This window comes from Electrona antarctica, assembly GCF_951216825.1.
Source record: "Electrona antarctica genome assembly, chromosome: 4".
In the NCBI taxonomy this organism is placed as follows: Eukaryota; Metazoa; Chordata; class Actinopteri; order Myctophiformes; family Myctophidae; genus Electrona; species Electrona antarctica.
This window is the reverse complement of record NC_136809.1, coordinates 54,861,229-54,886,756: the sequence shown is the minus strand read 5'-3', so window position 1 is coordinate 54,886,756 and position 25,528 is coordinate 54,861,229. Positions and strand designations below refer to the sequence as shown.

Genomic DNA, 25,528 nt, shown 5'->3' with positions numbered 1-25,528 from the left:
GTAAACAAGGCCCATCCAGCTGTGTGAAAACTCCTAACGTAGGACTACCGGTTGTGGACCGGAAATGGCGGATTTTCAAAATAAGAGCTCAAATTAAAAAAATGCTGGCGTGAATTAGATCCTAATTTTTCATTAAATGATAGCGGTCTAAGTGTTAAGAGCATTTATGCATTTATGGTTGCATGCCATGTGGATGACCACTCATGTGTCTCGTGACTTATATAACATTTAAAAAATACTGTATTTATTGCTATCAACCAAAATGTAGTTATGGGTGTCACCGGAGAGCTGCATCATAGATCCCTGCAGCGGCCTCGAAAACCTACACATCACTGGAACCTTATAAATAACAGAAATAATTTATATTTTTAATGCTATAAACTGCATTTTATTTCCATTTTCTACATTTGTATCAACGAGATGATGTACAGCATATAATACACCCCCAAAAAAATCTACAAATGCAGACAGACAACAACATAGCTTATCTTAAAAGTTCTTTATTGTACATATTTACTGAAATTCATTATTTGATTCTGATATTAACCCATTCTGGACTGGGGACCCGTTTTGGTGTTTTAACTAAGCATTATGTTATACTTTAGCTATTGAAAAATAGCAGATCTACAAGCTCATAGCACGCCACCGAGTGGCGCGCTACGAGCTTGCAGGTCTGCTATTTTTGAAAAATCGTGAAAATGTGGCACAAATCTTTGAATATATATTCTTTCAGAAGACTTTTTATTTATTTTTCGACGTCAGGCCTAAATTGGTTAAAAATAATGTTTCAACAAAGGTCATGATCATTTCATGCAGAAACTATAGTAAAATACGCACATCACTTCATGGAGGTGCTGGGTTCAAAAAGTAACATAGGAAAAGAGAGGAAGCCGCACACTCATATGCTCCGAAGGATAAGTTTATTGACGACGTTTCGAGCCAAGGCTCTTCATCTGGTCAAACTCAAGATGTCAGTGATCCACCCACTTAAGTAGACACCCACGGGTCACGTTACTAGTGTGGGTGGAACCAACACAACATGGTCATTAGATCAATTAATGAAATATCATTAAATATAGTGTTACACATTTCTCAAATCCACAACCGTGGAATAAGCAAAAGGACATCATGATTATTACAGAATCTAGGATAGTGATTCACATAATCAGGTATTATTACTTAGGCAACAATTCGAATATATACAGTGTACAATAAAGAAATTATAAAAAATGGCTGATGGGGAAGTCCTCGTTCATTCCCTTTGGGGACATTGTATTCAAAGTGTAAATCCAAAAGGATTCACGTTGTAGCAATAGTCTATTTAGATCCCCTCCTCGCCTGGGGCATTTTACATGTTCAATCCCCTGATATGTGTGGCCACAGTATGTTTAGCGGACAAAAAATGCATTGCAACCGGGCTTTTTGGATCTTGGTTGCGAATGCTACTTCTATGCTCGCTCATGCGTGTTTTTAACGCCCTGTTGGTCTTGCCAACATACCCTAGACCACATGGACATTTGAGTAAGTATATAACATTTTTGGTTGTGCATGTTATAGTGCCCTTGATGTCATAGTTTTTACCTGTGAGTGGGTGCGTAAAAGTGTGGCTCTTAGTGGTGAAGTTGCATTGTGCGCAACGGCCGCATTTATAATTACCATCGGGGATTTGAGTCAAAAAGTTAGATTCTGGCGAGATAGGAGTGAGATCTGATTTGACAACAGTTTGCCTAATATTGGGAGGACGTTTGTAAACAACCCTAGGTATTTCTTTAAAAGTATTGGCCAGTTTGGGGTCGCTGCTGATGATGTACCAATGTTTCTTTATAGCACATTCAAATTCTTTTCCCAGGGCTGAGTATTGCACAATGCATAGAGGACCGTTACTTGAGGGGGAGTCCCGTTTGGATTGAAGAACTTCCTCTTGTGTGCAGTCGCTGAATCTGTCGTGTGCCTTTTTTAGCCATTCATCTGGATAGCCTCTGCTTCTGAAGCGCGCATCTAGGAGATCTGCCTGTGTTTTGTAATCTGCGTCTTCACTACAGAGTCTCCTCATGCGGCTATGTTGGCTTATTGGAAGGCTGCGTTTCAGCGGTAGCGGATGGAAACTATCAGCTCGGAGCAAGGCATTACTGTCTGTGGGTTTTCTATAAACATCTGTTTTGAAACCTTTGCCGTTGCGTATGATGCGTATGTCCAGAAAACTGATTTCCTTTTTGTCAAAGGTGATAGTGAATTTCAGTGATTCATTGCAGGAGTTGATATAGTCAAAAAACATTTTTAGATCATGTTCACTGCCGCTCCATAATAAAAGGATGTCATCCACATAGCGTCGCCAAAGTTTTATGTAGGTTAGGAAGGGATTATTGGGCCCAAAGACTGAATCTTGTTCAAAGAGGCCCATATAGAGGCCTGCGTAATTAGGGGCCATACGGCTTCCCATTGCGGTGCCACGTGTTTGGAGATAATAGTAATTCTCAAACATAAAGAAATTCCTTGTTAAAACTAATTCGGCCAGCTCTCTGATGCAGTTTGTACTGGGTGAGGGGTTTTCACGTCGGTTCATATAATAGGTGAGCGCTTGCAATCCCCCTGTGTGTGGTATACAGGTGTATAAGCTCTCAACATCCAAAGTGACCATGATAACTTCTTCAATTTCCCCCACATTCTTTAGGGTGTTAATCATGTCCATGGAGTCTCTTATATAGGCTGGGAGAGAAGTGACACCATGGTTTTAAAAAATGATCACATATGTGGAGATTTTCTCTGTGAGCGACCCGATTGAGGAGACAATGGGTCTGCCTGGAGGCGATTCAAGGCGTTTGTGGATTTTGGGCAGCGTGTATATGACTGGGGTGACAGGGTATTCAACTTTCATGAACTCCAATACATTTTTATCAATTTCCTGATTGTCAAAAAAATGCTGTAGTTTTCCATGTATTTCTGTTTTGAACTGGGCTGTAGGACTGGATGGCAACTTTTTATAGAAAGATAGATCTCCTAGTTGTCTTTTTATTTCATTTTGATAGTCCACCCGGTTCTGAATGACTATAGCGCCGCCTTTAACAGCGGGCTTGACAATCACATGCACATCATTTTTCAAATCAATCAAAGCATCTCTCTGTTCTTTTGGGAGGTTATTCATTGTTTTATATTCCCGTTTTTTATTTAGGATTTGAGTTACATCTTTTTCAACCAATCTACAATAAGTCTCATAGAGAGGCGTTCTTATTCCTGGGTGGACAAAAAGTAGATTTGGCACGGAAGGGATGTTTTGCCCTGGTCACATTTTCACGAGTGTCATCTACCTGTGTGAGCTCATTGGAAGTGTGTTTGGGGCTAAAGAATTCCCTTAGTCTGAGAGTGCGGAAAAACTTGTGAAAATCAATGATGGTGTTAAAGTCATTGCGGCTGTAGCTCAGGAGGTAGAGCAGGTCGTCCAATGATCCATGGGTCGGCGGTTCGAATCCCGGCTCCTCCTGTCTACATGTCGAAGTGTCCTTGGGCAAGACACTGAACCCCAAATTGCTCCCGATGTGCTGGTTGGTACCTTGCATGGCTTCCGCTGCAATCGGTGTATGAATGTGTGTGTGAATGGGTGAATGTAATGCACAATCTATGTAAAGCGCCTTGGATAAAAGCGCTATATAAATGCACCATTTACCATTTACCATTTATTGCATTGTGTGGTAGAGACAAAAGAAAGGCCTTTACTGAGGGCTAACTCACATGGGGTGCTTATGGATTTATTGGACAAATTGATCACATTCAGTGATTCTGGCTGCTGCGTGTCCAGTAGGGGGAAGGTTGCCTTTTTCCTCTTGCTCCTGCGGCATTTTCTCCAGGGACGTTTCTGCCTCGTTGGCCTCGCTGTCCTCTTCGTTGTGGTCTCGACATTCCTCTGCGTCCTGCGCCTCGTCTGTCTAAAAAAGGTCATTTCATGGCCAGTTCAGAGCAGCCGGGGGCAGCTGGGGCAGCCGGAGCAGGGGCAGCCGGGGCCGGAGCCGCGGGGGCTGGAGCTGGTGGATTCAGTCTCTGGTACAAACTCCAGAGATAGAGCATTTGCAGGTAGCTACTGAAGCCCTACACAGAAGGAAAGCAACACAACAACATTATAATACAACAATACAATGTATATAACCTTTGCGTGTGGAATGAATGACCCGTTTAGACCTGAGGCTGCGTCGGTGTCATCATTATTTCAAACCTTAACTGTTTAAAAACAGCAGATCTACAAGCTCATAGCGCGGCACCAAGTGCCGTGCTATGAGCTTGTAGATCTGCTATTTTTGAAAAATCGTGAAAATGTGACACAATCTTTGAATATATTCTTTCAGATCAAACGTTTTTAACTCAAATATTTGCTTCTGGGGGGGGGGGGGGGGGGGAGACAACGTTTTTCAGAAGATTGTCTATTTCGAAGATTTTTTTTTTAGAATCGTCCTCAGGTCGAAATTGGATTAACTCATATATTTGCTTCTGGGGGTGGGTCCCTGGAACAACATATTTTGAGATGGGGGTCGGCGGCCAAATACAGATCATTCTGGGGGTCCTTGACATGAAAAAGGTTGACCACCAGTGACACATAGAAACATGGGTTTTTCAGAAAGCAGTTTTGTAGAATCAGCTCATACGTCTAAATGTGATAAAGATTATCTGTGTGTAATGCAGTCCAAACGACACTGACCTCTTCACTGGAACGCTTCACGATAACATGTTCAGGGTGTGGAGCAGCTTCACGATAACATGTTCAGGGCGTGGAGCAGCCTTCAGAAGAAAAGCAAGGTTTTAGTCACATGAATAAATGCAGCGCGAGCCGTGGTTGTGAATTCCAAAATGTCCTTCACCGGAAGGTCGCCAGTTCGAATCAGCGGTCCGACACGTTAAAATTACCACCGCTGTGGTAAGTGCCCTTGAGCAAGGCATTGAACCACTACCATGAAATGTTCTATGAGCAGGGCCTGGCTGGAAACAAGTTATTGAGCTTAGCCCAGATACCCTGGGTAAATATAGTAACTTTGCTTTGCTTTGCTTTGCTATAATAGTGATGCCTGCGGCTGATACATTAATTGCATTGGACTACCAAGTCCTACCAAGCAGCTGGAGAGAAGTGTCAGTAAGGCAGCAAGGGCTACAGTCTCCTTCACTCCAAATGCTCCCATCTGAGAACGATAAATGCATGAATTCATCTCAATAAAACATTAACCCGTTTAGGCCTGAGGACGATTCTACAAATGCCTTCTAAATTCTGATAGTTTTCTGAAAAAACCCTATGTTTATATGTCAGTGGTTCTCAATATTTCATATCGTCACCTTATTAAACTAATGGCCTAAGTCATTTTTTGCCGAAAATGAGTTTTTGGCCTAAATCAACTCCTGGTGATGCTGGCCACCTCTGGTAAAATCGCCTAAGCCCTAACGTAAAAGGCCTTCCTGTTACACCCTATTAAAAAATGGCCTATGTCAAGAGTGAGACTTAGGCCATTTTATTTTGCCTAAGTCATAATAAAATGTGACTTAGGCCATTTTAACACACCTTTCAAAATGGGAGTGAATGGAAGTGAATGGGAGGTACTGTTACTTTGGGACTGATAGAATGGGACTGAATGGGACTGAATGGGAGGTACTGTACTATGGGACTGATACTATGGGAGTGAATGGGAGTGAATGGGAGGTACTGTTACTATGGGACTGATAGAATGGGAGGTACTGTTACTATGGGACTGATACTATGGGAGTGAATGGGACTGAATGGGAGTGAATGGGACTGAATGGGAGTGAATGGGACTGAATGGGAGTGAATGGGAATGAATGGGAGTGAATGGGACTGAATGGGACTGAATGGGACTGAATGGGAGGCACTGTACTATGGGACTGATACTATGGGAGTGAATGGGAGGTACTGTTACTATGGGACTGATACTATGGGAGTGAATTGGAGTGAATGGGAGTGAATGGGAATGAATGGGAGTGAATGGGAGTGAATGGGACTGAATCGGAGTGAATGGGAGGTACTGTTACTATGGGACTGAATGGGAGTGAATGGGGGCTACTGTTACTATGGGAGTGAACTGGACTTAATGGGACTGAATGGGAGTGAATGGGAGCTACTGTTACTATGGGACTGTCACTCCCATTCATCCCATTCACTCCCATTCAGAGTGAATGGGAGTGAATGGGAGTGAGTGGGAGTGAATGGGAGGTACTGTTAGTATGGGACTGTCACTCCCATTCATCCCATTCACTCCCATTCAGTCCCATTCACTCCCATAGTATCAGTCCCATAGTAACAGTACCTCCCATTCACCCCCATTCAGTCCCATTCACTCCCATTCACTCCCATTCACTCCCATTCAGTCCCATTAAATCCCATTCACTCCCATTCACTCCCATTCAGTATCAAATGTCTTTGTGCTCTGATATTATTTTAAACACTGATACTGATACTATGGGAGTGAATGGGAGTGAATGGGAGGTACTTTTACTATGGGAGTGAATGGGAGTGAATGGGAGTGAATGGGAGTGAACTGGACTGAATGGGAGTGAATGGGAGCTACTGTTACTATGGGACTGTCACTCCCATTCATCCCATTCACTCCCATTCAGAGTGAAAGGGAGTGAATGGGAGTGAGTGGGAGTGAATGGGAGGTACTGTTACTATGGAACTGTCACTCCCATTCATCCCATTCACTCCCATTCAGTCCCATTCACTCCCATAGTATCAGTCCCATAGTAACAGTACCTCCCATTCACTCCCATTCAGTCCCATTCAGTCCCATTCAGTCCCATTCAGTCCCATTCACTCCCGTTCACTCCCATTCACTCCCATTCAGTCCCATTCAGTCCCATTCACTCCCATTCAGTCCCATTCAGTCCCATTCAGTCCCATTCAGTCCCATTCACTCCCGTTCACTCCCATTCACTCCCATTCAGTCCCATTCACTCCCATTCACTCCCATTCACTCCCATTCACTCCCATAGTAACAGTACCTCCCATTCACTCCCATTCAGTCCCATTCAGTCCCATTCACTCCCATAGTAACTACCTCCCATTCAGTCCCATTCAGTCCCATTCAGTCCCATTCAGTCCCATTCACTCCCGTTCACTCCCATTCACTCCCATTCAGTCCCATTCAGTCCCATTCACTCCCATTCACTCCCATTCACTCCCATTCACTCCCATAGTAACAGTACCTCCCATTCCCTCCCATTCAGTCCCATTCCCTCCCATTCAGTCCCATTCCCTCCCATTCAGTCCCATTCAGTCCCATTCCCTCCCATTCAGTCCCATTCAGTCCCATTCCCTCCCATTCAGTCCCATTCACTCCCATTCAGTCCCATTCAGTCCCATTCCCTCCCATTCAGTCCCATTCAGTCCCATTCCCTCCCATTCAGTCCCATTCAGTCCCATTCCCTCCCATTCACTCCCATTCACTCCCATAGTATCAGTCTCATAGTAACAGTACCTCCCATTCACTCCCATTCACTCCCATAGTATCAGTCTCATAGTAACAGTACCTCCCATTCACTCCCATTCACTCCCATAGTATCAGTCTCATAGTAACAGTACCTCCCATTCACTCCCATTCACTCCCATAGTATCAGTCTCATAGTAACAGTACCTCCCATTCACTCCCATAGTATCAGTCTCATAGTACAGTACCTCCCATTCACTCCCATTCACTCCCATAGTAACAGTACCTCCCATTCACTCCCATTCACTCCCATTCAGTCCCATTCACTCCCATTCACTCCCATAGTATCAGTCTCATAGTAACAGTACCTCCCATTCACTCCCATTCAGTATCAAATGTCTTTGTGCTCTGATATTATTTTAAACACTGATACTGATACTATGGGAGTGAATGGGAGTGAATGGGGGATACTGTTACTATGGGAGTGAATGGGAGTGAACTGGACTGAATGGGACTGAATGGGAGTGAATGGGAGTGAATGGGAGGTACTGTTACTATGGGAGTGAATGGGAGTGAACTGGACTGAATGGGAGTGAATGGGAGTGAATGGGAGGTACTGTTACTATGGGAGTGAATGGGAGTGAACTGGACTGAATGGGAGTGAATGGGAGTGAACTGGACTGAATGGGAGTGAATGGGAGCTACTGTTACTATGGGACTGTCACTCCCATTCATCCCATTCACTCCCATTCAGAGTGAAAGGGAGTGAATGGGAGTGAGTGGGAGTGAATGGGAGGTACTGTTACTATGGAACTGTCACTCCCATTCATCCCATTCACTCCCATTCAGTCCCATTCACTCCCATAGTATCAGTCCCATAGTAACAGTACCTCCCATTCACTCCCATTCAGTTCCATTCACTCCCATTCACTCCCATTCACTCCCGTTCACTCCCATTCACTCCCATTCAGTCCCATTCACTCCCATTCACTCCCATTCAGTCCCATTCAGTCCCATTCAGTCCCATTCAGTCCCATAGTAACAGTACCTCCCATTCACTCCCATTCAGTCCAATTCACTCCCATTCAGTCCAATTCACTCCCATAGTATCAGTCCCATAGTAACTGTACCTCCCATTCAGTCCCATTCCCTCCCATTCCCTCCCATTCCCTCCCATTCAGTCCCATTCACTCCCATAGTATCAGTCCCATAGTAACAGTACCTCCCATTCACTCCCATTCAGTCCCATTCACTCCCATTCACTCCCATTCAGTATCAAATGTCTTTGTGCTCTGATATTATTTTAAACACTCTGTGGCTGACCCTAAACCATGGTCTATTCAAAATAATTGGAATAAAAACATTTTGCCTAAGTCACTTACTGCAGAAGTAATTTGGCCTAAATAAGGTTTATAATTGCCTAAGTTAAAATGGCATGTTCAGATATTGGCCTAAGTCATTTTATCCTTACATGTTACATGATTGACATACACCTTTATTTGTATGTCAATAGTCATATTTTTTCATATTTTTTGGAATTGAAATAATTAAGAAATATTATATATTCTACATTTGGCACAGTTTTTTGTGTTTCCTGAAAACCTTGAAAAAATGACTTAGGCAATTAGTTTAATAAGGTGACGATATCAAGGACGCCCAAAAATATATGTAATTGGCCGCCGACCCCCATCCGAACATATGTTGTTCCAGGGACCTCCCCCAGAAGCAAAGATGTGAGTTAAAAACACGCTGAAAGAATATATATTCAAAGATTTGAGGCACATTTTCACGATTTTTCAAAAATAGCAGATCTACAAGTTCATAGCGCGGCACTCGGTGCCGCGCTATGAACTTGTAGATCTGCTATTTTTCAATAGCTAAATTATACCAATGTTTAAAACACCAAAAGGGGTTCCCACCCAAAATGGATTAAAGTACTATTATTGAGCAAAAGCAACAATTCTCTCATTGAATCATACCTTCTTGAATGGTGTGGTATATATATAGTTTCCAAGTCAACTGAATTAATTCTTGCTGTGATATGGTCGTCAATGCAAGACACGTTTTTAATATGGTATATATATACTAGTGTTGTGTATTTCAGCCAATCACAGCCATAATTAATCATATCTTTTGCAATGTAGAGTTATTCATTGAGTTGTCTGGGTGGAACTGCATGTGACCAAACAAATACATGCTTGAGCAGCGTGTATTAAATCTCATGGAGTTACAGAGAGCAATTAAGAATGACTGAATAAATAAACTGACTTGTTGACGGTTGACTGATAAGATTTAGAAATAGTGTGGAAATGTTGCTGTAAAATCTAAATAGACGTGTTATGGGTGTGCACTGCAACGCATGATATTACACATCGTATACCAATAATGATGCCCAGCTTACTCTACCAGCACGCACTCATAGGCAAAGGTATCTGAAATATAGCATCACAACACAGGTGACTGGACGCTGCTCATGCATTTTATCGCTCTATTTTATTTATTTTTATTACAGAAACCTGCATTTATTTACTCTTTTACTGCTGTACAACTCTTATACAGGCAATGGAATATTTTGTTGTAGTTGGGCGGCGGTGGCTCAGGAATAGAGTGGCCGAATGGGAACCGCAAGGTTGCCAGTTTGAACCCACGCTCCCCCAGAGTTAGTGTCGAAGTGTCCTTGAGCAAGACGCTGAACCCCAAAATGCTCCCGGTGTGCTGGTTGGCGCCTTGCATGGTTTCCGCCGCCATCGGTGTATGAATGTGTGTGTGAATCTATGTAAAGCGCCTTGGATAAAGGTAAAGGCGCTATGTTAATGCACCATTTACCATTTATATTTGCAAATGTATTTTTATGTTAGCCAGCTAATTAGGCTATACTGTAAGTTGAACCTTGTTCTCATTGCATTACAGAAAACATGTTTTAAACGCAATGTACAGTTGGAGGCCATCGATATTGTCCTTTCTTTTTGCTGAGGTTTGCGTGATCTGCGCAAAAGGACAGTTAACCCATTTTGGGCAGGAACCCCTTTTGGTGTTTTAAACAATATGTTATAATTTAGCTATTGAAAAATAGCAGATCTACAAGCTCATAGCGCGCCACCAAGTGGCGCGCTACGAGCTTGTAGGTCTGCTATTTTTGAAAAATCGTGAAAATATTTATTTCAGAAAACTGGAGGATTTAGAAGGATTTTTAAAAATGTTGAGGTCAGGCCTAAATGGGTCAAATGATAAGGGACAATATCGGTGGCACCCAACTGTATCATGTTCAGGGCTCAACGGTGAGATTCCTGGAAGTAAAGACCCCAATCAATGTTCTCCATAGATAATTGTATTATCTGCTACTGGACAGGTGGGGCATGCATTCCTAACTTTCCTCCCTCGGGAACGAAGCCAGTGGGGAATACAATACATGCCCCACCTGTTTATGCAATACCTGTTGCATTTGTTTGTCAGCAGCCGTTGTGTCAGTTCTCAAAGTTATACCCAGAACGGTACCCTGCACTACCATACGAAGGATCGTCTAAATAATTGTGGAGATTTTTAGGAAGAATTCAACATTGAGGTGCCCACAATGTGAACATTTTGACACCACAGCAACAATGAAACAGGCATTATGTTATACTTTAGCTATTGAAAAATAGCAGATCTACAAGCTCATAGCGCGGCACCGAGTGCCGCGCTATGAACTTGTAGGTCTGCTATTTTTGAAAAATCTTGAAAATGCGGCGCAAATCTTTGAATATATATTCTTTCAGCGTGTTTTTAACTCAAATCTTTGCTTCTGGGGAGGTCCCTGGAACAACATATGTTCGGATGGGGGTCGGCGGCCAATTACATATATTTTTGGGCGTCCTTGACATGAAACAGCGTTAGCCTGGCATGGCATGCCCAGACAAATACATATCACTGCGCAGATATTAGTCTGGAATCTCTGTGTGGAACTCACTGAATTTTTAAAAATGCCTCTGGTGATAAACCCACCCCATATCTATCTAAATGTATCTATAACGTTCGCCCCACCGACTGACACAAGTGTTCCACACCCCCACATGGAGTGCAGTGCCCGGTGTCGAGTCCCTCGGATCGCCGGTTGTCCAAAACCAGCATAAAAAAAGCCTCTGCCCGCTCGGACTCTGGACTCTGGACAGGGCCCAAATCCAGTTCACCCCTAGATCTCCATATATGGAGCTGCGGTCTGTTCTGACGTCACAATGGTGTTCTGACATCGCCCTTTATTAGCCAATTGATCACACCTGAGCACCCCCCAATGCCAACGGGCACTGTTCTAGTTTGCATAATGGGCCAGGCCCTGATTGGTCCCTCACAGGGAGTGAAAAAAAATTGATTTAATCAAAAGACAGAGAAAGATACAAGAGAGAAATTGAGAGATCGACATTTTTTGTTGAATCAATACATTTTGTGGACAGTTCAATTCTAGAGATAATTCGACGAACGCCTGGTTTCATATTATGGACATGCCAAAAACAACTTTACTACAAGTGGTTTCATTTTATTTGTTATAGCTGAGACTAAAACCTGCAATATGACATTAACATAAAACTCACTCTTACTCAGTTACTGATGTATTAATATACATTTTAAGGACTGACGACATACTTGTAATTTTTACAAATTTTTTATTGCTTGACATCGACTTTTAGATTTCCATAAAAATGTCCAACAAAATGCAATGCGTACTGGATCCCTGACGAGCACAATGAGAGCAGACATGCAGGGCATTATAAATACAAATAAATAAAACACTGATTCAAATGCAACAAAGGTCCCGGAGGGAGGCGTTTCCAGTTTCAAGCATCTCCCCTCGGATCGGTCACGGGGGCAGCTGTGGTGACGACCGGGGCAGCTGTGGTGACGACCGGGGCAGCTGTGGTGACGACCGGGGCAGCTGTGGTGACGACCGGGGCAGCTGTGGTGACGACCGGGGCAGCTGTGGTGACGACCGGGGCAGCTGTGGTGACGACAGGGGCAGCTGTGGTGACGACCGGGGCAGCTGTGGTGACGACCGGGGCAGCTGTGGTGACGACCGGGGCAGCTGTGGTGACGACCGGGGCAGCTGTGGTGACGACAGGGGCAGCTGTGGTGACGACAGGGGCAGCTGTGGTGACGACCGGGGCAGCTGTGGTGACGACAGGGGCAGCTGTGGTGACGACAGGGGCAGCTGTGGTGACGACAGGGGCAGCTGTGGTGACGACCGGGGCAGCTGTGGGTTCAGGCTCCGGGGCTGGAGTAGGTGGGTTTACTGGTGGTGCTGGTGGTGCTGGCCGTGGCCAAAAACCAGGCCAGAAGGGGCGGTAACATTTTGGCACACGGAATCTGTAGGAATCTGTGCTCTATAGTGGGCAAGAGAAAACAAAGAAAGTTACACTTTTACACGTCTTTCCAATTTGTCTTTCTTTATTGTTTTATCCTTTTCACCTCATCACTGTCAGAATTACTTCTATGCACACGTCGACCAGAATTCTGCAACAAAACCAAACGGTTTTACGGGTTCTGATATTTTAGTTTACACTAATCTGACATCATTTTAATTTATTATATAAGAGAGGGCAATAAAGTCTAGAATGATTCCACTTACAGTCGCACAGCAACCAATGAGGACGATCGCCAGCAGCATAAACTTCATCGTGTTCTTGAAACTGAAAAAGAGAATGATAATTCTTTTGAGAATTCCTCATCATTAATCGTTATTTCTCCACTGAAAAACATAGAACACAATACCAAGAATACACAATACGCATGAATACATTTTCACATAATTTACCTTGCAGCTGGTGCTTAATGGAACTCTCTTATGTCTTAACCTTGAAAGTGTGATCTCACAATGTGTCCAGAATCACTCTGTATAAATAATGCAGATGAAGGCGTGAACATTATCCAGCTTACTCACCGGTGTTTCGAAACATCCTGTTCGTAATAGATTTGCAACAGATGCTGACACATGGATGCATTTACCGGGTCACCGTCTCTAATCCTAATATTTCCCCCTCAATGGGGTTGAGCAATTATTGAGCTTGCACATTGACTATTACATGTCATGGGGAAACTTAATTAAACTTAATTAAGCTGCTGTTTATTAGCGTTTATTGAGATACAGAGTTGTACTGGGGCACTTTTTTCACACACACCAGGGGGGGGGCGGCCCGTATTCCGGTGAGCCTTCCCGCGTCCAAAACGGTCGAGAAATGGCAGAGTTATCGCGTGGGGGTCCCCAGGGGGTCCCCCCCAACATCCAGACCCCCAGGAACGTGCCCAGGGGTGGCGGCTCGGGTTCCGGCGATCCTTCCCACGTCCAAAACGGTCGAGAAATGACAGAGTTATCATGTTGGGGTCCCCGGGGCGTCCCCCCAAACATCCAGACCCCCAAGAACGCGCCCAGGGGGGGGGGGGGTGGCCCGGGCTCCGGCAAGCCTTCCCGCGTCCAAAACGGTCGAGAAATTATCGTGTTGCAGCTTTTGTGCTGGGACGCGTACTCGTACACATACATACTGTACATGGGGACACACATAGCTCCGTAATGGAGCAGAGGCACCGCTCAAAAACTTTGCATATCAATATAGTTTGGTATGGAGTATATATATATTATATATATTTGCTAATTTGTGTGTTATGGTATCTCTTTTAACATAATATGCCCTTGCAAAACATAGTGTAGCGCAACTTTATTTTTGTATCTTTATTCAGTCAGAAACAATTAATGTTTTTGTGTGCATACAGTATACGAAACAAAATAAACCCTGTGCACTGTAGCGCAACTTAAGCCATGCAGCCACAGGCCGGAACTAACACAGTATCTAGGCTGCATGTGTATATGTGACTGATAACATAAAACGGGGGTGGGGGGGGGGGGGGAAGAAGATTTCATGAAAAAAATATGAATTTTGGGTGCCAAACTGGATCATATCCAGGGCCGTTTGTAGCATATACAGTATGGGGGGGGGGGGGGGGGGGGGGGGGGGGCGGGTGGGTGGGGGGGGGGCATCCGTGCACACGTCACAGAGCATTTTTTTAGGGGGTCAAATCCCTGTAACCCCCCCGAAATGCATAGAAAACTATACCATCATCAGTTATCTATCTATCTATCTATCTATCTATCTATCTATCTATCTATCTATCTATCTATCTATCTATCTATCTATCTATCTATCTATCTATCTCCTTCTTTGACCAACAGTAACCCAACCCAATTTCCATCAGCACCCTGTCGGTTCACACAGCACGGGATGGCAAAGTGTTCAGGTGGATCTAAACTTCTCTGAAAATGATGCCCATCAGAAATGATAAATGATACAGATACTTTGAGGTATTTTTTTTATATTGGCTAAAAATAAATAATTCCCCATAACTTTTGATTGGGCGGGTCTGGGTACGTGGGCTCTGCTCTAATCGTCCGTTCACACGCACGTGCACACAGACTTTACTAACAGTATGGCTCATAATGCGCCAAAAAGCGATATTCGCGGCTTGTTATAAGACCCCAATTTGAGATCACACGATCAATAATGAATTGCTTTTTTATTTGCATTTTCAATAACGATCAATAACTCAGATCAGATCAGACGACGACGGACACAACGGACGTCTGTGGTGGCACCAAAATGGCCGAAATTTACCTCCGGTTCAAACGGAAGACAACAAGAGCTCGTCGTCTTTGCTTATTTCGTTCATTTGTCTGGAAGTCGGCACCTACCGCCCACTATGGTACCTGGATATAGGGAGTTAATTGCGAATTTGAATCCCTTGACTCCTTCAAAACGGCTCTCAAAGGGCACCTATATTGACGGCTGCAATTCGAAACTGGCCCCCTTAAAATCTGAATCCCCCACCCACCCCCTTTTCCCCCTCACTGTATATGTTTTCTTTTCCCTTTTTACCTCCTTTATGATTATGATTTCCTGTTTTTTTTGCTATATAGAAGTGTATATTTGTATAGGTCTCTAAATGTTATGATGAATTGAACAAGGTCAGGTGGACCCTCTTGTAAACAAGTGTAATGCTTTATTGGGTTGTCCACTCACAGTTAACAGTTTTTTGTAATGAGTTGTGCTTGAACGGTAATTATATACGAACTGTTAATAAACACTTCAATCAATCAATCAATCAATCAATCAATCAATCAATCAATCAACCAATCAACCAATCAATCAATCAATCAAATTTCCAAAAACCTCTCAACTTTATACACAAAGACAACAAAGTGTGTCTTAATATTCTTTATTGTATCCGCTAATATTAAGTTAGTGTTTCACACATTTCCCATGGTGGAGGTGGTGGAGGTGATACAGGGGGTTGGTTGGTGGTGGTGATAGTGATGGTGGATAGTGGTTGTGTTGGGTCTTAACCCAACCACCACCAATAGTAATAATAATACATCCATTCCTACGGAAGAAAAACAAAAACATGAATAAACAATAAATGTATTATAACTTCTAACTCGTGTACTGTACGTGACACAACCATCCTTTGCATGCATATATATACTGCAACCCATAGACTCACCTCACTCGAACGCTTCTCAATGACATGATGTTCGGGGTGTGGAGCAGCCTTCAAAAAAACCAAAGCAAACGCATTGTTACGTCATTGCAGTACCATCATGTTATGATACATTCCAAAATGTCCTCGTTGTAATATATCTGGTACGTTCCATTGACAGTCTTTTTTCTTTTTCCTTTTTACTTTTTTTTTCAAAGAGTATGACATCATATGCAAGTTTCACAGAAAGAAAATACAACTCTTTGTTTTTATATTTTCTCCCACAACTCCTTTCCCAATCCTCCCCACCCACCCACCATCTTTCCCCACGAGGCCAGACATACAAACAACATAAATGATATACAGGTATAAAACCAATAAGTTGAGTACATAACTAAGATACACACAACATATATACATTGGCAGAGTCTTACCAAACAGCTGGAGAGAAGTGCCAGGAAGACAGCAAGAGCAACAATAACCGGTCCAAATGATCCCATGATCCTGGTGGTATAAATGAACCCATATGTCAGTGGTTCTCAAACATTTTCATGTCAAGGACCACCGGAAATATATGTTTTTCGCCGCCAACCCCCATCTGAAAAAACATTCCAGTGACCCCCCCCAGAAGCAAAGGTACGAGTTAAAACCGTTCGCTCTGAAATATATTCAAAGATTTGTGCCACATTTTCACGATTTTTCAAAAATAGCAGACCTACAATTAAGCTTGCGCTATGAGCTTGTAGATCTGCTATTTTTTAAATAGCTAAAGCATAACATAATGCTTAAAACACAAAAAAGGGTTCCCGAACTTCCCGCCCCAAAATGGGTTAAGAATCAGAATCAGCCCAATTATCACATCACAGTTTTACAAAAAACAAAGACAGGGAGATCAAGGCAGGACAAGAAAGAAATAAGTTTGAGCGCTTTTGCCACAAAAAGTACAGGTTTTCTTCTGTGCGGGTCATAGATATTTACAAGCTTTATTTGCTACAAATAGTACAACCAATTTAGCTACAAACTGCAAAGCCGAAACAAAAACAAAACAAAAAGACAACAAAAACATATTTACACATGAGGTGCATAGCAGTGGCTATACTAGCTGTGCAAATAAAGGAATCTCAATAAAACATGAAAGTACTCTAAAATAAATGATTATACCCTGACTGGTATTTAAGGATGATCATACCTTCTTGAATGGTGTCGTGCAACTCAGTTCCCAAGTCTTGAATGTGCTTATTATATATATAGTAGTCATCAATGCAAGTCTCAATACGGTAGCCCATATATATATATACATATACAGTGTCTTTCAGCCAATCAAAGTTTGAATTAATGCGGTTTATATCTTTTGCAATGTAGTAGCTGGGTGTTATAGTGAGTTGTCTGGTTGACACTGCAACCTTGTAAGTAACACAAATAATACTTGAGCAGCTTATTATTACAACCTCATGGAGTTACAAAGAGCAATTAAACATTACAGTATAAGTGCACTGTTCTGGTTGTTATGGGTGCAGAGACACATAACAACGCTGCCCCAGGCATTACAAAACAATGCATGCCGTGTATTGTTTGTGTCCATTTGCATTTTGTACATGTGTAAAGTGCATGTACACTGTAAGTACTAGTATGTAGGAAGCATTTAAACAAATATTCATACCAGGAATTAAATGAAAATAACATAGGCCATAATTCTGTACACCCCCAGAGGTGCTGGACATTATGAAATAATTCATGTGAAAATATCCCATACATAAATGCACCCACAATGGGCATTTATTTTTATTTTTATTTTATTTCCACTGGATCATTCTCACACGTCCCCAGGAATGGGTGGACCAAAGCAGAAGTTCCCATATCCATCCCTGAACACACCCTTTACGTCTGTGTGTTAATTGGTTGAAGTAATGGAAAGTACAAAAAAACGCTTTGGACCATTGGGCCCTCAACGTGTCTGCTAAAGCAACTAACTCCACCACCTCTCGTCCTCTCAAACTGTCTGCTAAAGCAACTAACTCCACCACCTCTCGTCCTCTCAAACTGCCTGCTAAAGCAACTAACTCCACCACCTCTCGTCCTCTCCCCCTCTCAAACTGTCTGCTAAAGCAACTCACTCCACCACCTCTCAAACTGTCTGCTAAAGCAACTAACTCCACCACCTCTCGTCCTCTCAAACTGCCTGCTAAAGCAACTAACTCCACCACCTCTCGTCCTCTCCCCCTCTCAAACTGCCTGCTAAAGCAACTCACTCCACCACCTCTCGTCCTCTCCCTCTCTCAAACTGCCTGCTAAAGCAACTCACTCCACCACCTCTCGTCCTCTCCCCCTCTCAAACTGTCGGCTAAAGCAACTCACTCCACCACCTCTCAAACTGTCTGCTAAAGCAACTAACTCCACCACCTCTCGTCCTCTCAAACTGCCTGCTAAAGCAACTCACTCCACCACCTCTCGTCCTCTCCCTCTCTCAAACTGTCTGCTAAAGCAACTCACTCCACCACCTCTCGTCCTCTCCCCCTCTCAAACTGTCTGCTAAAGCAACTCACTCCACCACCTCTCAAACTGTCTGCTAAAGCAACTAACTCCACCACCTCTCGTCCTCTCCCCTTCTCAAACTGTCTGCTAAAGCAACTCACTCCACCACCTCTCAAACTGTCTGCTAAAGCAACTAACTCCACCACCTCTTCCGCCTCTCCTCGTGCAAGTAATTGACAATGATATAAAGTCACAACACCAACTTTGATGAGGCAGTATGCTTTGTTGTCAAAATATAAGGTTTTATTCATTTCATGAAAAAAAAACATGTATATTCTTTTCATTTTCTGAAAAGAATTAACATTTGGAGTTGTTTGTGTTTGTGTTTTCTTCCCAACAGCAGATATGTGATCATTGCAGTGTATACACACAGCAATTTGCCGACCGCGGCCATGTTTCCATCAGAGTTTGGAAGCACTCGTTTTCAGAAAAGCAATGTCCTGCGGCCTCTAGCATTATTTGCTAATTCAAAACAGGTGGTACATAGGTTAGAAAAGAGAGGTAACAGTAACTATAGGCAAAACACCTCATGATATGTCTTTACTATTGTGGCAGTAGGGCTACTGTATGTATACGATAGACTACAAGGTCCAGCATGCTTTGCATGTATCAGACTTCCGGTGACTAGTAAAGTGTTGTACAAGCTACTAGCTGTGTCCTGTGTCCGTCATTTAACATTGTGGCAGTAGGGCTACTGTATGTATACGATAGACTACAAGGTCCAGCATGCTTTGCATGTATCAGACTTCCGGTGACTAGTAAAGTGTTATTTAACAACTATTAAGTACATTTTATTTAAACAGTAGAGCACATTTCATGCAGACATCAGAGTCACAAATAAGTGCTTCACAACATTAAAAGCAATGTCAACCATAAAACAAAATATAAAGCAAGGAGACTAGAAAACAGAACATGGTGAAAATCTAGAAATCAATACAGGACTATATTTGGTACGTTACAAAGGCCCGTCAGGAACAGGTGGGTCTCAGTGTTATTTTTGGCAGCAAAATTAGATTTTCGTTTCTAACATTTTAGTCTAGTTTTTATTTGTTGTCGAAATCGTCAGTATAGTCTTATAGTTTTAGTCATCATAGCTCAGTTTTCATGTAGTTTCCATTTAGTTTTCGACAGTGGAAAAAGTTAGTCGACGAACATTTTTCGTCTTAGTTTTAGTCGACGAAAACAACACTGGTGGCTGGGTCCCCGACTTAACCCATTCTGGGCAGGAACCCCTTTTGGTGTTTTAAACATTATGTTATAATTTAGCTATTGACAAATAGCAGATCTACAAGCTCATAGCGCGCCACCGAGTGGCGCGCTACGAGCTTGTAGATCTGCTATTTTTTGAAAAGTCGTGAAAATATTTATTTCAGAAAACTGGAGGATTTAGAAGATTGTTTTAAAAATGTTGAGGTCAGGCCTATTGTGCTCCCCAGTCTCTATCTGCCAGGAGGAGGGGGTGGCACCGGTGGAGGAGGAGGCGGAGGAAAGAACATGAGCATGCGTAGGATCGATTGCTGAAAAGAGATAAGATAGTTGTTATGACGACAGGCCAAAGATGTAGCTTCATCGTGACAATGTGATGTTAAACAAATCGAATCAAATCATCCGCAAATGCTGACCTCTTCGCTTGAACTTGAACGCTTCACAATGACATGTGACGCGGCGTCACCATCGGCCTTTTAAAAGAAGCAGAAAGATTTTTTTTTTTAAAAGATTAGCACAGATATTTTACAGTTCCTGTAGCCTGTACAGTTCCTGTTCGTACTGTATGTATGTATGTATGTACAGTGGTGATGTCTGGTATATATTGGCGGTCTCACCTCACAGCTGGACAGAAGTATGAGGAAGCCAACAAGAGCAATAATCTTCACTCCAAATAACTGCATCTAAAAATACAATAATATAAAAAATAATGAACAAAGAAAATGTCATAATTCAAACAATTACAGAAACAAAACAACATAGTATGAAAAATCCTACCTTCTTGACCGTGGCAGTGCTCTCCTTTCAAATAAGTCCTTGATTTCAGTCTGGTGTACAGTAATCAATACAAGTCCAATATTCAGTCCAGTGACAGTCCAGTATTTATATAGCCTTTCGGCCAATCACAACTCATATTATTAATGGGGGGGTTATATTATTTTGCAACTTATTTGTATGTTACTGTGTATACAGCGTGTTGTCTTGAGTGCAACATGTAGCTGCTGTGGCTTTAGCAAAACAAGCTTATCAGAGGAGCTCATTAATCCCACGTTCAGCCACAGAGAGGAGTTAGAAAGCATTAAGAGCATATCGCTGTATGGTTGCATAATTATGCCACGACCATGCAGCCATATGTGTCTTAATGTGACCGGTAACATTTAAAAATAGTTTTTGATATGTTGCTTAAAATTATACTGGAATTATGTGGGTGCCAAACACCGGCATCATAATGTGGCTGCCATTTACCAAAAACAAACAGTACAGTACAGTACAGTACAGTACAGTACAGTACAGTACAGTACAGTACAGTACAGTACAGTACAGTACAGTACAGTACAGTACAGTACAGTACAGTACAGTACAGTACAGTACAGTACAGTACAGTACAGTACAGTACAGTACAGTACAGTACAGTACAATTACACTTCTATGATTGTTTACAACCACCAAGTCTAATTTAAATTTTTATCCCGTGATTTTGTAACCCATTTTTCACCCATGCAGTGCCCAATGCCTAAGCTGTTAACCCTCGGCGCTCTCCCGTCCGTCCAACCTGGGGAGAGCCCCGAACTGACCTCATGAATGCTTCCTTCAATGCAATTCAATTCCTAAACAACCGCCAAGTCTATAGACTTAGAAATAGTTGTGGACATAATGAATTAACGCTTTGTGTGCCCACTTTTTACATTCATTTTTTTGACTTTTTTTTACATATTAAAAAAAATAATAAAGACATTTTTTTTTTGTTGCAAAGACGTCCACAGACGTCTTTGGGCACTACATACGGGACGTTTCCCAGGACGTCAAATATTGCCAAATGTACGTACTAAGCAAAACTAGGTTGTTTACAACAACCATCAGCATAATATCATGACAAGAAACACAGTATACCAACTTTGCAACCAGTGCCTCAAAAAACAACAGACGCCAAAATGCATTTCACGTGTTATTTATTGTAATTCAGCCTATCACTCATTTAGACCTGACGACGCATCTGTGTCACCTTTTATAGCTTTTAACCACTTTAACCATTATTTTAAACTTTCAGCTGAATGAAAAATGTGAAAATGTGTGCAAATCTTTGAATATTATATTATTTCCCAGCAAACATGTTAAACCCATTTTGGGCGGGACCCCCTTTTGGTGTTTTAAACATTATGTTATAATTTAGCTATTGAAAAATAGCAGATCTACAAGCTCATAGCGCGCCACCGAGTGGCGCGCTATGAGCTTGTAGGTCTGCTATTTTTGAAAAATCGTGAAAATATTTATTTCAGAAAACTGGAGGATTTAGAAGATTTTTTTTTAAATTTTGAGGTCAGGCCTAAATGGGCCTAAACTCCAATATTTGCTTCTGGGGGGGGACAACATATTTTCAGATGGGGGGGCCTGTGACCAAATACAGATCTTTCTGGGGGTGTTTGACTGAGTGCACCACTGATACGTTTTTCAGAAACATGTCATGGAGACATTTTGTAGAATGTGGTCTCGGGTCCTAGCTCTATCGTCCTGGTGGTGGAGGGGCCCACGCCCCCCTCAGGTATGGCAGAGAGTACAGCATGCGTAGGTAAGATGAGCCGTAGCCATAGTAGCGCTACAAAGAAGGAATACATGTTTAATTGTAATAGCTAAATATTCAAATACCAAATTACCAGACTGCACAAGTTATCCATCACAACATAGTGAACATACTGACCTCATAGCTCCCATATCCGGACCGCTTCTCAATATGATGGCCATGGTCACCGTCAGCCTTTAAAATCATGCAGAACAGGTTTTACTTTTTATTTTTTTTAAATAGATATTTACAGTTTACATGTCATTGTTGTGATGCCTGGTACCATTTGTTTATCAGGATTTTTATGAGAGAGAGAGAGAGAGAGAGAGAGAGAGAGAGAGAGAGAGAGAGAGAGAGAGAGAGAGAGAGAGAGAGAGAGAGAGAGAGAGAGAGAGCACACTTTCTGAGTACTCCTAGAAGTACTCTATAGGGCTACTAGTAGTGCATTTGTATTAGAGAAATGCTGACCTCATGGCTCAGACGCTTCTCCATGACATGATCATGGCCACGATCAGCCTTTGAAAGCAAGCAGAAAGACTGTTCAGTAACTCAGTGAACAGATCAGCCTTTAAAAGCAAGCAGAAAGACTGTTCAATAACTCAGTGAACAGATATTTACAGGTCCTGGTTGTCATGTCCCGTAAGTCTCACCTCACAGCTGGACAGAAGTATGAGGAAGCCGACAAGAGCAACAATCTTCACTCCAAATAACTGCATCTACAAAAGAGAATGACAGTATATAATAATAATAATAATAATAATAATAATAATAATAATAAGATCAACATTTCTGTCTAAAGTGTTACAGTATATACTGTACAATACCGTTCCCATTTCATGGTCTGACTCTTTTATGCTTATATTAAATGTTTCATGTTTTATATGATGTGATACCTTTTCTCTGATCTTGTTGTACAGTATGTAACTAGTCTGTGTCTAAGAACAAAGCACCAAGTCAAACATCCTTGAATGTGACCAAACCTTGCCAATAAACAGCTCCAGCTCTGATTCCAAAAAATGCAGTAACTATGCAAAAAATACAAAGGTATATAATAATTAACTTCTATATTAATTTACCTTGAAAAGTCGTGTTCCGATCCGTGTTCCGAGTCAGTGTATTCAGAGTCGTGGTACAGTATGCTCAACAATGCGATTTTTTTAATTTGTGCAACAATCTGTACAGTATTTATAGTGTCTTTCAGCCAATCACAATTCTTATCGTAAATAATATTGTGCAATTGTTGTGTGTTATTGTATCTGCTTCTTCTTCTTCTTCTTTTTTGTCTAACGTGTATATCCTTGCAAAACAGACTAAGTGTCAGAGCAGGTGTTTAATCCATTTCCAGCCACAGGCAGGAGTTAAACAGTATTAAGAGCATTTGGTGTATGGTTACAGTCATGTGTCTCGTGACTGATCACATACAGTTGGGTGCCACCGATATTGTCCGTTATCATTTGACCCATTTAGGCCTGACCTCAATTTTTTTTTAAATCCTTCTAAATCCTCATATTTTCACGATTTTAAAAAAATAGCAGACCTACAAGCTCGTAGCGCGCCACTCGGTGGCGCGCTATGAGCTTGTAGATCTGCTATCTTTCAATGGCTAAATTATAACATAATGTTTAAAACACCAAAAGGGGTTCCCGCCCAAAATGGGTTAACTGTCCTTTTGCGCAGATCACGCAAACCTCAGCAAAAAGAAAAGGACAATATCGATGGCCTCCAACTGTATCAAAATACTGGTGGATTTATTGCTATCAACCAAAATTGGATTCATGGGTGCAGAGAAGTGGATCATATCCTAGCTGTAGCAGAATCAAATCCTTCTGGGCAAGAGGTGGCCGAAAGGTTGGAGGAGGGCATTTGGTGCACAGGCAGGACAATCACATAATTGACACTTTTATGATATCAACAAGAGGACATAATATTCCAGCTCTAAAACAAAATTCAAAAGACAACAAAGTGCATGGTAAATGTTCTTTATTGTACTTTATTGTACTTATTATATATTAAGACTTAGAAAGTAACTTTTCAATGCACATTATGGAGAGACGGGGGGGGGGGGGGGGGGTGTACAGTATATGGTGGGGATGGACGGATGCACAGATCTGCACAGGGAGGAGAAGGTGGAGGTGCGGGTGGTGGTGGAGGTCTTTTAAGGAGCTGGTGGTGGTGCAGGTGCAGCTCCAGAGGGTGGAGGCGGTGGAGGTGCGGGCCCAGGGTGGCGCGGCCTAAAGGGTCCCCGGTGCGGAGGTGGCGGGCGTCCGAAGGGTCCGGGTGGAGGTGGCGGAGGTACGAAGGGGCCGGGGTCCGGTTGACATCCGGCGCCGCGGCACGGCTGCGGTACGCCGGGGTGGCCGGGGTTGCCGGGGTTGCCGGGGTTGCCGGCGTGGCCGGGGTGGCCGGGGTGGCCGGGGTGGCCGGGGTGGCCGGGGTGGCCGGGGTGGCCGGGTTGCGGAGGTTGCGGAGGTTGCGGAGGTTGCGGAGGTTGGCCGGGCTGGCCGGGCTGGCCGGGGTGGCCGGGGTGGCCGGGGTGGCCGGGGTGGCCGGGTTGCGGAGGTTGCGGAGGTTGCGGAGGTTGGCCGGGCTGGCCGGGGTGGCCGGGGTGGCCGGGTTGCGGAGGTTGTGGAGGATGATTGTCCACTTGCGGAGGTTGCGGAGGTTGGCCGGGCTGGCCGGGCTGGCCCTGCTGGCCGGGCTGGCCGGGCTCGCCGTGCTGGCCGTGCTGGCCGGGGTTGCCGGGGTCCCCTTGACATCCTCTGCCATAGCACGGCTCGCCGGGGTCCCCTACACATCCGGCGCCGCGGCACGGCTCGCCGGGGTCCCCTACACATCCGGCGCCGCGGCACGGCTGCCCCCTAGGGCTCCGTCTTTTTGACAAATCTAGAGCTTCCTGTTTGAGAGATAGAGAGATGAACTGTATTTTTTGCACTATGAACTGTGTGTGTATGTATGTATGTATAAACGCTGTCTCTTGGTGCCCAAGACAAATTTCTCCTCGGAGACAATAAAGGCTATTGAATTGAATTGAATTGAATTGAATTGAATTGAATTGAATTGAATTGAATTGAATTGAATTGAATTGAATTGAATTGAATCCCTAAACTAATTTTTGCCATTTTTTTACTATTTAAAGGTATATTCAGTGATTTCGCTTCATTCAAATATCACTTATTTTTTCTTTTTATTTGGATAATCCTCCATACTATAGAGTGTGCTGACCATATAAGGAGTTCCTCCCTGTCCCCAGTGAGCCCCTGGGGTCAAAAAACCCTAGTTTCAGTTTTGGTGGTGGGTGGCAAAGCCTTCATCCAATCAGGATGAGAGG

General features: G+C 43.1%; 1 protein-coding gene and 3 long non-coding RNA genes across 7 annotated transcripts; all 4 read right to left on the bottom strand.

Annotated features, from left to right (window-relative positions):
• Positions 1-4,730: 4,730 nt before the first annotated feature.
• On the bottom strand, positions 4,731-9,478 carry LOC306921454. The gene is made up of 3 exons (XR_013789762.1): positions 9,392-9,478; positions 5,091-5,159; positions 4,731-4,764 (listed from the first exon to the last, which is right to left on the bottom strand). It is a non-coding gene; the product is annotated as an uncharacterized lncRNA (long non-coding RNA).
• A 2,664-nt stretch (positions 9,479-12,142) lies between these two features.
• Positions 12,143-13,223, bottom strand: LOC306921443 (uncharacterized protein). 4 transcript variants are annotated; one of them, XM_079498576.1, is made up of 5 exons: positions 13,195-13,223; positions 13,009-13,069; positions 12,849-12,893; positions 12,658-12,763; positions 12,143-12,549 (listed from the first exon to the last, which is right to left on the bottom strand). In XM_079498576.1, exons 2-5 carry the CDS (start codon positions 13,054-13,056, stop codon positions 12,221-12,223), a joined length of 528 nt encoding a protein of 175 aa, XP_079354702.1. In that variant the 5' UTR covers positions 13,057-13,069; positions 13,195-13,223; the 3' UTR covers positions 12,143-12,220. The 4 variants fall into 4 exon arrangements, with proteins under 4 accessions (XP_079354702.1, XP_079354700.1, XP_079354703.1 ...); XM_079498574.1 differs by having other exon boundaries at positions 12,143-12,763; XM_079498577.1 differs by lacking the exon at positions 12,849-12,893.
• A 2,526-nt stretch (positions 13,224-15,749) lies between these two features.
• LOC306921455 lies at positions 15,750-17,141 on the bottom strand. The gene is made up of 4 exons (XR_013789763.1): positions 17,095-17,141; positions 16,340-16,409; positions 15,930-15,977; positions 15,750-15,809 (listed from the first exon to the last, which is right to left on the bottom strand). It is a non-coding gene; the product is annotated as an uncharacterized lncRNA (long non-coding RNA).
• Positions 17,142-19,860: 2,719 nt separating this feature from the next.
• Positions 19,861-20,494, bottom strand: LOC306921460. Its single transcript, XR_013789768.1, has 4 exons — positions 20,421-20,494; positions 20,261-20,326; positions 20,060-20,116; positions 19,861-19,954 (listed from the first exon to the last, which is right to left on the bottom strand). It is a non-coding gene; the product is annotated as an uncharacterized lncRNA (long non-coding RNA).
• Between the last annotated feature and the right edge of the window lie 5,034 nt (positions 20,495-25,528).